General features: G+C 37.8%; 1 protein-coding gene across 2 annotated transcripts in view; it reads left to right on the top strand.

The window, feature by feature from the left end:
- The window catches only part of TF (transferrin), a 92,428-nt gene that overhangs the window by 16,325 nt on the left and 62,220 nt on the right, over positions 1-13,883 (top strand). The window contains exons 9-16 of one of the 2 annotated variants that reach the window (XM_070944931.1): positions 2,057-2,214; positions 3,078-3,168; positions 3,869-3,913; positions 4,596-4,760; positions 6,480-6,636; positions 8,005-8,069; positions 9,400-9,584; positions 10,128-10,311. The exons of the other annotated variant lie outside the window; for it this stretch is intronic. Coding sequence (XP_070801032.1) covers positions 2,057-2,214; positions 3,078-3,168; positions 3,869-3,913; positions 4,596-4,760; positions 6,480-6,636; positions 8,005-8,069; positions 9,400-9,584; positions 10,128-10,311 — 1,050 coding nt within the window. The remainder of the gene's footprint in view (positions 1-2,056; positions 2,215-3,077; positions 3,169-3,868; positions 3,914-4,595; positions 4,761-6,479; positions 6,637-8,004; positions 8,070-9,399; positions 9,585-10,127; positions 10,312-13,883) is intronic. 2 annotated transcript variants of the gene reach the window in all.

Consider the following 13,883-nt stretch of genomic DNA (forward strand, 5'->3'; position numbering starts at 1 on the left):
TAACTCAAAGATTCCTTTATGAGGAGTGCCAGTGGCCCCAGCAAAAAGTTTCTCTCTCAACACAGGCTAACAAGTCCATCTGGCTGGAAGATGAATAGTTGTCTGCCACATCTATTCATCTCCGCCCCGTGCCTTTTATCCCCAGAGTTAGGGTGGGACTTCGTTAGCAGCAGTGGCTCTTCCTTCCCAAGGATCGGCCCACAGATTTCCACTGCTCTCCTCTTCTCTGCTTTCTGTGCATCCGCGCGTCAGGCACTGGACTCAGCTATTCCTCCTCTTCCTCATCAGTCACCTCCAGACCTGGGGACTGTTGACTCTCCATCTGAGGGCTGATGGACGGCTCAGGGTCCGCCTCTGTCTCTATCCATCTCAAGCTCCATTCCCTCTTCCCCCTTGGATCTCTGGTTGTCTTGATGCTGACCCTGACTCCCACGCCACCTCCTCCTCTGATTCAGCTCCTGGAGAGGCTGGTGGCCGACAGGCCACAACAGTACATCCAGATTTCTCCTTCTTGAAAATCATGAGGAAAAACTTTTACAGCAATAAATCACAGTCCCTATTTTATCTCATAATCTGGAATGAGTTCCAGGCAGATGGGAAAAAGGTTTGATTGCAGAAACCAACTCTGTGTGTGTGTGTGTGTGTGTGTGTGTGTGTGTGTGTGTGTGTGTGTGACTTATGACCGTTTTTCACAGTTACCACCTTTGCACCATCCCCATGGTCACATGATCAAGATTCAGATGCTTGGCAACTGGTTCATATTTATGACCCTATTATTACGTCTCCTTTTGCGACCTTCTGACAAGCAAAGTCAATGGGGAAGCCAGATTCACTTAACAACTGGGTTACTAAGTAATCAACTGCAGTGATTCACTTAACAACTGTGGCAGGAAAGGTTGTAAAATGAGGCAAAACTCATTTAACAAATATCTCACTTAACAACAGAAATGTTGGGCTCAATTGTGGTAGTAAGTCAACGACTATCTGTACAAGGTTAAAGCATCAAAATACACATACAATATATAAGCTCTTTTCCCCCCCTTTTGCTAAGTACCTATTTCAGTTTCCTGGCTTTTTTAAAAAGTACAGTGGTATACCATTTAATCCTTTTTTCAAGTTGACATATGCTAGATAAATAACAATTTTTCAAGTGACCTGAGGTAGAAATGTTGTACCACCAGCAGCCAGGCAGTCTGTTTTGGATTATCTGGGAGCTAGAACAGAAACCTTTCCATGCTAAATAAAATAAAATAAGGATACAATAACGAGGTCTAAAGTTTTTCTTAGTGCAGCTATGTTTTAATTGTGTCATATAAATGCAATTTCTACTATTTTTCTAAAATGGCTAAATGACTCTTTAAATATCTTGGATACTAGCGTTCTAGAACAAAAGCCTCTAAAGGACATTTTTTGTGTTCTTTCCCCTCCCAATTCTGTTTTTCTGATTTTCCTTATAAAAATCAAGACAGTTGAATATCATTATTTATACAATAATAATATAATAAGATTAAGAAGCAAGGCAGAATTGAAAAATCAATACATTATAACAACCTAGGTCCTTGGGAAGAAATCAGTGCATATAAAGGCCAACAACAGCTAAAGAACCGGCAGTTGTGATTTCGCCTATAGTGAACTGATAATAAATAATAACCAGGTCTACAACAACTTGCCTTAGCCAACTAGCCACTGGACAACTTGTCGCGGGACAAGAGTTACACTAATATCAAAGAAATAGTGGAACAGGATCATTAAAAAAGGATGCCAAAGGAGGGAATGACAAAAACTAAAATATTTTTAAAACTATTTTAAATAATTAAATTGAATTGTTGAATTGTCTCAGAGTGAGTTGTCCTGTGGTGAGTTGGTCGTGGCGAGTTGATGTGGTGAATTGGCTGTGGTGAGTTTGCTGCAGTGAGTTCCTCCATTCCGCTCTATTTGAGTCTAGAGCATAAAGATGGTACACTGAAGGTTACAGTGGTTCTTATATCAGCAATTAGTTTGCAATATTCTGAGGAATCTGAATACTTGGTTAACCGAGGTATTTCTTGTCCTTTAGAGAGACCCGTTTCAGATCCTGATACCACAGAAAGAATTGTGTGGTGTGCAGTGGGCAAGGCTGAAAAGAAAAAATGTGATGTGTGGAGTGCACAGAGCAATGGTGCCGTTGAATGTGCTGTTGCAGAAACTACGGAAGATTGCCTTATCAAGATCATAGTAAGTGTTTGAAGTTTCCACATACCTTTTCACATGAAAATAGTGATTGAGTCCAGGCACTTTAGTTGAAAAAATATTTTAAAAAACAAGGGTACTAGGTGCAATCCATGAAAAAGACACTACTAAAATAAACAAGAAGTTTGTGATTTTGCTGGTACATGTTAACTGAATATATCCCAGGAATCCCATGTTATGAGTCTTTCATACTGGACAAGAGGCCTGTACAACAATGCACTGAATGCGTAGTGTGGTGTTTCCCACCATGAGATTCTACAGATAGGTTGAATTATAACCCCTAGAATTATAAAATTCTATAATTCTAAGATGGGAATGATTGAAATAGTTAAAGACTACCAGTATGAGGACAGTTGATGCTTCTATTCATGATTTACCTCTGCACTTACTGTGATGTCTCTGCCCTCAATACCAGTGCCATTTTGTTCCCAGGGAACATACTCAGTGGTCCGTTTAACTTTTATCTTCTCCGTTTGGAGCCTCTCTCCATTATTTTACAGGGCCTGGTGGCTCAGCAGACTGATAGCATTGTGATTAACACCAGCTGTCTGCTATTACTGTAAGTTCGAATCTCACCAGGCTCAAGGTTGACTCAGCCTTCCATCCTTTCTAAGGTAGGTAAATTGAGGACCCAGTTTGTGGGGGCAATAAGCTGACTTCATCTAAATATACAAAAGTATGAAGGCTATTGCTTAACGCATTGTAAGCCGCCCTGAGTCTCTGGAGAAGGGTGGCATATAAATAATTAAAAAAAAAAAAAATTCTCCGCTTATTTTATTTTGACTGGAATTGTAACCTGTAATATTAGGAAATGTGTTTGCTGATATAAAATACATTGGTCTTTGCAGAAAAGAGAAGCTGATGCCATTACCTTGGATGGCGGGCATATCTATACTGCTGGAAAATGTGGCCTTGTCCCAGTATTGACAGAAATCCCTCGTAAGTATGAACTGAGTAGATCAATAGCTGTTGTAAGTACATAGAAGTGACCTGTCATATAGGACTCTGGCCCATGTATTCCAGTAGTTTATCTCCATGTGGCTATCCAACTGCATAACAGAGTCTACTAGTCTTCCAGCATATAGTCTTCAAAGCAATCCCATGGCCCTCAGGGTAGTAACCATAATTATGTGCATGAAAATGACTTCTGATGGCATGCCATTTTAGCTCTGTGCTTTAGACTAAGAAAAACATAGGTGTTCAGGCATCTGATCTGAAGGGAAGAAAATCTGTTCCAAGTCACCTCAGTCCTCCCTACTGTTCTTGGATCATAGCTGAAGCATGATCTTTCCTCCTTTTCATTGTCATGTTCACCAAGTGATCTAATACTTTTACCTCATCCCCAAAGAGTGATATGCATGGCCCATTGCAAAATTGTAAGAGGATGGATAGAAATTGAGTCCAGTCAATCTTTTTGTTCACCAGCATCATCAGTCCTAGATCATAGACATTATGTCTTGAGTTCAGATGCCTTGCACTCCATAATGGTGTCCTTTATTTTGCAAATACGCTTGGCATTATCTGCTTTTAGGTCTATGTGTACAAGACACCTTTCCTGTAGTCCAGACAAAGGTAGATGAAATGTGTTTGAGCTTGAAGTGAGTTCTCCAAATCCTATTTTTACTTTTATTTCTTCCAGCTGAAGATTCTTCTGCCTGTGTCGATCCCAAGAAAGGTGTAACAGGTAGGTAATTATGGTGAATATATTGCCACTTAAGAGATCTGCAAGCATCTAAGCCTTTATTTGGCAATTTAAAACTTGGTCAAATCTTTCTGTACCAATCTTCCTAATCCGTTGAAGAAAATTCCTCTTTTTGGAGAAAATAGAGATAGTCCTCAACTTATGACCCAAAATACAGATAGTCCTCAACTTATGACCCCAGCTGGTCCCAAAATTTTTGTTGCTGAGACAGTTGTTAATTGAATTTTGCCCCATTTTAGGACCTTTCCTGCTGCAGTTGTTAAGTGAATCACTGCAGTTGTTAAGTTAGTAACATGGTTGTTAAATGAATCTGGCTTCCCCATTGACTTTGCTTGTCAGAAGGTCGCAAAAGGGGGATCACGTGATCCCAGTTGCCAAGCGTTTAAGTTTTGATCTTGTGACAATGGAGACCCCGCAACGGTCATAAGCGTGAAATACGGTCTTATCTCACTTTTTTCAAAGTGCCGTTGTAACCTTGAATGGTCACTAAATGAACAGTTGTAAATTGAGGTCTACCTGTACTGAGGTTTCCTATACGCAGGTGAACTCTTTTCTCTTTAAATGTTTGCAAAAGATGTGAAGGAGTCACTGGACCATGCCTACCTTCTGTGAGGTTATTTGAATTGTCAGTGGAGAAATGCTGAGTCTGCTTCTTGTTTTCCAGCTAAAGGCTACTATGCTGTAGCTGTTGCTAAGAAACGTGACGCTGACATCAACTGGACCACTCTGAGAGGAAAGACCTCCTGTCATACCGGTGTTGGTAGAACTGCTGGCTGGATTATTCCCATGGGCCTCATTAACAATCAGTATAATCTTAGCTGTAACCTTGGTGAGTGGCTTTATGTCCATATGGTTGCTTATGTTTTTTATACTACTACCCCACCCATCCTCTAAAACAGTGTTTCTGAACCATGCTGCCTGAGGAATTCTGAAATGGAAGTCCACACGTGATAAAGCTGCTAAAGTTCAGAAACACTGCTGTAAAGGATCCAGTGCTTCTAGGACAACAGCTTCTGTAGTTCCAAGGGTTACCAAAGGGTTATGCATTAATTATGTCTCTCCACCCCCACCCCAAATAAGCATTTTGCATGGAAAAAGAAGAAAGAAAAAGTGATTGGCTATAAATGGAAATAGGCCTTATGTTCATTTCTTGATAATGTTTCAGAGACTATCACTAATTTTTCTTCTTTAGTTTTTTTTAAAAATAAAGTAATATAAACATTAGGGGCATGCAAAATGTTTGATCTAAAATGTCTTGAGCACATTTTTGGTGAAATGTCTTACTTTGAGCTTCAGGTTCTCCCCAAAGTACTCAAAACAGGTCATTTTGCACTAGAGATTTAATGAACCTTTATTAAACACTCAAATTGTTTTTAAATAAGACATTGTGCATGCCCTGTCCCAAGTTAAAATGCTTCTTAAGATATGTGTATGTCAGTCCTTAAAATAGGATTCTGCTAAGATAATACAGGAGTGCAAAGGAATTTGCAACATTAGACTGCTGCATTGAAATTTATGGAATAAATGGAACACCAGAAAGTGAATGAACATTATGGAAGCTATTCCTAATTCAATTTTTATCTAAAATTCCTGATGAAAATTAAATGAAAAATAAACATTTTTATTCCTTTTTCTCTCAACGATTAGCCTTAACTGCTATATTTCTGAGAATTCTGGCACATCACATTCCATACTATTTAAAAGATGGCTAAAGTGAACTCTAATTAATAATTTTTTTGACTAAGAGCACGAGCACTCAGTTAAAAACTATCATTGTTCACATTTTGAAGAATGCAGTTGAGCAGATATAGATAATTTTGGGGTGCTGTTAGACATATCTCAAAATATCAATTGTAGCCAGGAGACACATATAGGTTTATGATAGGCTTTTATTACTCAGAAAATTTATTAATCAGAAAAGGTGATCCCAGAGTCTTTCTGATTTGTGAAGGTATGTTTGAAGATAGCCACAAAATGGCTACCAATGGGAAGACTTGCCTTTCATAAAATGGCTACCTTTTTAAAGATTACCAATCACAAAACACACTTTTTCCAGCAGGTAAACTGGTAACCACCTCTGTAACTGATCTTCTTTATTGGAGTTGGTCATTCTTTGAAAATGAATTTTATCAAGTATCAGCACAGTTTTTTTCTGTTTAACCTAATATGACTGAGAGCAAATTCTGTGTATTCATATCAGTTCCTCTGAAGGAACTCTGCTGTTGGTATTTCCTTAATTAGTAATGTGATAGTCAGTTACATATTTTGAAAAGCCAGAATTCTGAAGTTGACATTTTTAAGCTGGCCATGCTTCCCAATAATAATATTTTGGATTTGGGTCCAGATTTTGTAGATCTAGTCGTCAATATTTAGCTTTATTACAACTACAGGATTACTAGACCTAGATTCTCCAATCTGATGCATTTAGCATGCTTTCTGGTGACTATGCAAACTGAAATCCAACATATCTGGTAGACAACCAATTGGAGTATGTTATAAGAATTTTAAACAAAAGTATTAAAATGTTTGTTCTCTGATCCCATGCTAGATACATTCTTCAGAGAAAGCTGTGCGCCAGGTGCACCTCTTGAATCTACATTGTGCAAACTGTGCAAAGGCAGCGGTGGTGAAGGTGGCCCGCCTCAGAAATACAAATGTAAACCTAACAGCAATGAAATCTTCTATGGGTATAATGGTGCTCTTCGGTAGGTTGCTGTTCCTTGGAATATGATAGATGAATGAGAAGACACTTGTTCATCATTCCTCATTTTCTACCTACAGTTCAGGATTCCTTCCTGTAGATGTTAGCCTATAATAAAATTTATGCGTTATATGTGTTCTTAGGCTCTAGAGATAGTGCAGAGAAGAGCAACAAAGATGATTAGGGGACCGGAGGCTAAAACATATAAAGAACAGTTTCTGGAATTGGGTATGTCTTGTTTAATGAAAAGAAGGACTAGAAGTGACATGATAGCAGTGTTTCAGTATCTAAAGGATTGCCACAAAGAAGAGGGAGTCAACCTATTCTCCAAACCACCTGAAGGCAGGACAAGAAGCAATGGATGGAAACTAATCAAGGACAGAACCAACCTAGAACTAAGGAGAACATTCCTGACAGTTAGAACAATTAATCAGTGGAACAACGGACACAACTCCAGAAGTTGTGAATGTTCCAACACTGGAAGTTTTTAAGAAGAGATTGGACAACCATTGGTCTGAAATGAGATAGGGTTTCCTGTCTGAGCAGGGGATTGGAGTAGAAGACCTCTCAGGTCGCTTCCAACTCTCTTATTCTGTTATATATTTGTGTGAATTAAAAAGTCTAATCAATCAAAGTAATAAATACAAATGAGTAAATGAGGTTTCAGAATTATCAAAGCATTTCCTGAATCCTTCCACAGGAAATCTTATAGGGCATCAATTCCAAACCATAGTGTATATTGCCTTAATATTGTCTACTACTCAATTTTAAAAATATTCTTTCTTTTCTTTTCTTTTCTTTTATTATGGGGAAATGAAATTGTTAAAACAATAATTGGTCTGAAATGGTATATTATTTTAAGTAATGCCTTGGACTGAGAATCCTGTGAAGATACAAGATTCTGTAGTGTATCAGTCAGTGGAGGCTCTGCACAGGATCCTATGAACATTCTTAGTATATTTTTTTTATTGTTATTACAAGTATTGTAATGCACATACTAGGCAAAGCCTTGATATGGAAACTAGATTGGAAGTCCTCTTTAGAGGCAGTTACTACCCCACCTAGTGGTATAATGATCACTGTTATTCCACAATATAAGCATATATTATATGTAGCTTTTAAAAGCTTTTATGTTTTATATTAACATGTAAAAAGTAATCCCAAGCATATTAATGTAATATGATAAACAGGGCAGAACTTTTTCAGTTCACAACTATTTATAATTCTTCTTAATTCCAAATTAAAATGCAATGTAAACAGTGCAGAAATATTTGTTTTTAATTATTTTTGAATAATTTTTCAGATGAGAAACCTATGCAAGGCAAGAAGTGAAATGTGCCACTTACCTTTTTTCTTTGGTTGTATTTTCCAGATGCGTGATTGAAGTAGGAGACGTAGGTTTTGTTAAACATACCACCATCACTGAGGTCACAGAAGGTATGGAATCATACAAATAAATATATAACTGTTGATCATCTTATTTATGATAGTTGATAGTTGATAAATAGTTGACTGATGAAGTTTGTCAGGCATAATCAAAAGAATGGTTATAATAATGCAATGCAGTGCTATATAATATAATAAATATAATGTTGATTATAATAAAATGATTATAATGTAATGATAATGTTTATAAGATAAATTAAATGTGATCCAGAATCATGTTGCATTAGAAAGCATCATCCAGTAGAATAAGAATACTGGAAAGCTCATTTTGTGCTGGAGTTGTACCAGACAAAGTTGAATACACCTATTCAAGTCAAGATGCAGAATACTAAGGCTGGCCTAGTGATTCTGGGGCATTCAGGCAGAAAATCCAAGCATCTGTGTTCTTGGAACTCTTAGAGCAGCACAGAAAAAAGAAAGATCTCGCATTATTACATGCCTCAAATACTTTGTCTCCCCTCAAATTTTCAGTTTGAACGATCGGATTAATTTTAATAAGTTCATGGAAAAGAAAACAGTACAGGTAGTCTTTGCTTAGTAACCACATGTTCAGCAACTGTTTGGTGATGAAGAAGATTCAAACATCAGCCTCAAAGTCCTCACAATCATGATTCAGGTGCTTGGCAAACTGCTCACACTTACAATGGCTAAAGTGCCCATAGCCACATGATCGCTATTTGTGACTTTCCCTGCTGGCTTCCCACAAAGCAAAGTCAATGAGGAAGCTGGCAGGAGGTCCCCAGTCACTCCTGCAATTGCTCCCACTCTGCCATTGCTCCCACCCAGGAACCCCTGGGTGGCATGGGGATCTCTATTCCATAATATGTGTTTACCAACCTGCTCTTTGTAGTGGGCATCTTCCCATACCACCCATCTGCACTCCACGGTGGCTGCTAACCCACCAACACTTTGTAACATCAACTCCATAGGGCATGTCCATAGTACGTGCCATTGTGCCACCTGCATTCTGCACCATGCATCCACCCCTCTGTAGTGCCTACACATCCATTTGCCTGCATACTATAGCTCTTGCATGTAGCTATATATATTATTTCCATATATGATATGCCTTACACTAATTCAATAATAAATAAATATGAACATGCTGACAAAATGTCATGTATATACACCACTCCAAAGAACTTTGAAACTACTACATTGTCATATAGACTGTATTGCCAGTGGGATGCGAAATGACATGGAGAGCAGCTGGCAAAGTCCTATCTTCCCTTTCCATGGAGTAGGGATAATAAGGAAAATAAATGCATAGTGGTGCAGGGAGTCTTTATTCTTGTTAATAATTTTAATCATTTTTTTAAAGGAGAGAACAGACCTGCTTGGGCAAGTGGTGTAACTTCTTCTGATTTTGTACTCCTGAACCTAAATGGTGAACGCTGTCGTCCTGATGAATATGAAACATGCCATTTGGCCCAAGTTTGCAATCATGCAGTGGTGTCAAGACCTGAACGAGCAGAAGCGGTTAAAAAGGTGGCACTTGAGCAACAGGTAAGCTCTGAATTGAGATTATTATGTTTAATAGTAAAGTTATATAACATATATACACGGGGGAGATGTGCATCAGTTCTGATAGGCCAATGCACTGTAGCCAATTTGCCATGGCCAATTCTCCACGGGACAAATTTGCCATGGGACAATTCAAGAATTCAACTTAGTTATTTGAAATAATTAAAAATGATTTTAATTTTTGTCAATCACATTTCAATTTGTCCCTCTTTTTGTATTCTTTACTTAATGATTCTATACCACCGTTTTTTTGATATTAGTATAACTCTTGTCTCATGGCGAGTTGGCCCTGGTGAGTTGTCCTGTAATGAGTTCCCTGTGAGAAGCACCTTCCGGTATAATATTCCAATAATAAAATTCCTTCAGAAATAACAGGCACAAATAAAAAGTATCAAATAGTACTTTTTATTTGTGCCTGTTAGAAATAGTACCAAAAAGAAGAAATGTTATGCATTCACTGGAAACAACCGTATTTATTAAATATTATGATAACTACTGAAATCCTGCTTTTGTTGATTTTTACAGAAACTATTTGGAAAACAGGGAACGCAGAAAGATGTCTTCCAGTTGTTCCAATCTGAAGCCAAAGATAGCTTGTTCAAAGATGGCACAGAATGCTTAGCTGTTCCAAATGAAAAAACCTTTGAGCAATATCTTGGGCAGGAATATCTGCAGTCTCTTGAAGGATTCGCCAAATGTTCATCTTCAGGTAACAATCTTAGATTAAGATGAATGGCATTCATCCATTTCAGTGGTAGAAATTTCACTTCAAACTGGTTATAAATGTAACTCTGACAGAATATAAAATAAAATGCAGGAGGCCATCTCCAGACACTGCTAGATTGTAACTAACACTGTACCTTGTTTTGGTAATGTTTATGTTTCCCATCACAAACAATATAGTTTTATACTACTAGTTTGGTCTAGAGGTTAAGGCATCAGGCTAAAAACCAGGAAACCATGAGTTTTAGCTACACCTTAGGCATGGAGCCATTTGGGTGACCTTGGACCAATTCTCTCTCAACCCCAGGAAGAAGGTAATGGCAAGCCACGTCTGAAAATCTTGCCAAGAAAATTGTAGGGACTAATCCAGGCAGTTGCCAGCAGTCAAGAATGACTTCAAGGCACATATATTCACACATACAAGCTTGTTATTGTAGTTTAACTTAAAAACTAAAGATGTAAATGAATAACACAAAGTAACATTAATACTAATTTACAAGCAGTCTACCAGATAACTCAGACTAGATTTGGAACTTTTGACTATCTGATCCTTCATAAACATCTAGGCTTGTAAAAAATATTATAATATACTATATTTCCAAACACCAGGCTCAAGGTTGACTCAGCCTTCCATCCTTCCGAGGTTGGTAAAATGAGGACCCAGATTATTGGGGGCAATATGTTGACTCTGTAAACTGCTTAGAGAGGGCTGTTAAGCACTGTGAAGCAGTATATAAATGCTAAATATGTTACAGATGAAAATACCTAACCTGATATCTGTAAATATGTGTGCTTGTTTATATGTCATTATGTGATGTCATTGTGTCACTTACCATTGGTTAGTACTTACCATTAGCCCCGCCTTCTCTGTATATAAGTTCTTGTTCCTCCCAGATTAGTGCTTGTCTAATTGTGTTCCTGAGAAAGAAAAGAAATAAATATTACTATTACAAGAAAGCCTACAGTCTCTTATATATGGGCCTAACCAGGATAACCAAACTAGCAACAAATTGGTAGCAAGAGGATGGTTTGGTAGGCCCAACCGAACATAAAGATGCAAGACTCACATAACGACAAAAGAAGACCTGCCACCAGATACATAACGAAAAGAATGGCAGCTCAACTAACTCCTGACAAATATACACCACTTGAAAATATTAAGAAACAAACGCAATTACAAGAAAATGAACTGCTAACACCAAACAAAGAAGATGAGGTAAAAAGAAAAATACTAGAATTAATAGAAACAACTACAGCTGAATCAAATCTGCTTGTGAAAATCCGCAGCATAATAAACGACCACGGAACAGCAGCAGATAACGAAAATAACAAACAAGAAAACTGCAAGGTAAGAAATTCAACCCCTGACTTCAAAAATGACACCAAAGATGGCGACAGCTTCCCGCCTTTTTCATGGCAGCCATCTTACCCACCTAATACCTCTAAAATGCCTGACCAATTACTAAAAGAATTCCAAACCTCAAACTACGAAATAAAAAACAAAACCTACCAAGAAGATGATTACCCGAGTCCAAAAACAAATAAAAAACAATTATTTAAACAAAACAAAGCTCAACCTACTGAAGTAGAAATAGACAATGCTATACAGGTGCTAACTGCAGCACTCGGGACTAAACTAACAATACCAAACAAACAACCAGAAAATGAAATAGAAAATTCTAAACTACCATCTACCAAAGGCCAAAAAGAAATAGACTGTCTAAAGAAAGGCCTAGCCACCCGAAGAAAGACAAGCTGGCAATCATACTTACCTACTGAAGAGCAGCTCCCTGAACAACCCGGCTCCATTGGCAATGGCGGCCCGCCTCAAGCTCCACTTACTGACGACCTCAGAGAAGACTCCCCGATGAGCAGAGCAGCACCCCAGGCATTCTTCAGTCACCAGAGGCCCTCCGGAAACAAAGCAGAGCAACAGAAGGCCGTCTGGGACTTCACCCCAGGAGCTGCAGACACAGGAACCTCCCTCATCGACTGCTGGAGAAAAATGAGGACTGAGCATGCCCAGAACGAGCCTGCAAAGAAAGAAGAAGGAAACATAAATACAAGTCAGCGCAACATAGAGATAAGTAAATACAGACATACATCTACCATACCCAGGCCTTATTGTGAGTATGCTGAGGTCTTAAATCATGGACAGCTACTAAACATGAATAACACCTCACTACACTCAGGGACAATACCTCCAGACTTTATAAAATTGAAATTAGATGGAAGTAACTTAATGGAATGGGATCAGTGTTTACAGATTGTATATATGAAAGAAAATGTTTTATTTTTTATTGATAACCCACCAAATAAGCCTTGGACCTATGAAATAGACTGCCTCCACCACAAAGCATACTATATGTTAATTGTTTCTATTTCCCCAAGTATACTCCCCAGTATAGAGCATAATTTAACTGTATTTGAAGTATATCAAAAATTATTCAGACTGTTCTATAGCAAAAATGTAGCCACTACCACAAAAATCTCTAGGGAATTCTATTCTGCCAAACTAAAACATGATACATCCATGAGTGAGCATATCTTGAATTTAAACGCTGTAAGAGCAGACCTTATTCAAAGGGGAGAAACCATTTCTGACAACACCATGAAAAGCATTATAATTAACTCACTAGATCACAGCTGGGATAACTACATTACACTAATAGATAACCTAAGTATAGAGCAAATTACTTTAGAAAACCTTACCAATAAGCTTATTACTGAAGATAGATTTAGAAGAGAGCGATATACACAACAAAGAGAAGGTAGAAATCAAAGAAGGACTGATTTCAGGGCCAGAGACAGATACCCACATGAATGTCTCACATGTGGATCTGAAAGACATCAGAGTAGAGACTGCCCCAAGAATATAGGATACAGTGACTCATATAAACACAAGGATAGAAGAATACACTTTTTAGACAGAACCTCCCCAGATTACAGGTATAAGAGAAGAGAATCACCACACTCTAGAGAAAGACAAACTTACAGAAATAACCCTAGAGAAAATAAGAAAGGATCACTATATGGAATAAGAAATAATAACACTTTGATATCTGATTCACTCAACACCTGGCTCATAGATTCAGGAGCCACATGCCATACAACTCATAATAGAGAAATATTAAGTAACTTCACTGAAAAGAAATATTATATTAAAGTAGCAAACCAAAATAGAGTCCTAGTAAGAGGAATAGGAGACACGCATATAAAAGGTATAGGAAAAATAGAGGGGGTACTATTTGTGCCCGAAATTCCAAATAACATATTGGCAACCCTAAAGTTAAGCATAGACAATGCAATAGAAACCACTTTCAGAGGTGGAAAGGTATTCATGACTAAGAACAACAGAAACATAGGTAAACTATTTACAAATGATGGACTAACATACCTACTGCCACAAGATAACGAACTAGTCTATGCAAACTATCAATTAAGAAACGAAAAACCAAATTCAGATAGCCATGATGAAAATAATGATAAGAATGCATCAAACACTGATACTAATATGTCTGAAAATTTAAACAATGGAAAACCTATTCACGATAATTG

The sequence above is a fragment of the Pituophis catenifer genome, unplaced genomic scaffold, assembly GCF_029215685.1.
Source record: "Pituophis catenifer annectens isolate HBS135680 unplaced genomic scaffold, rPitCat1.0.hap2 SCAF_6, whole genome shotgun sequence".
Classification (NCBI taxonomy): Eukaryota; Metazoa; Chordata; class Lepidosauria; order Squamata; family Colubridae; genus Pituophis; species Pituophis catenifer.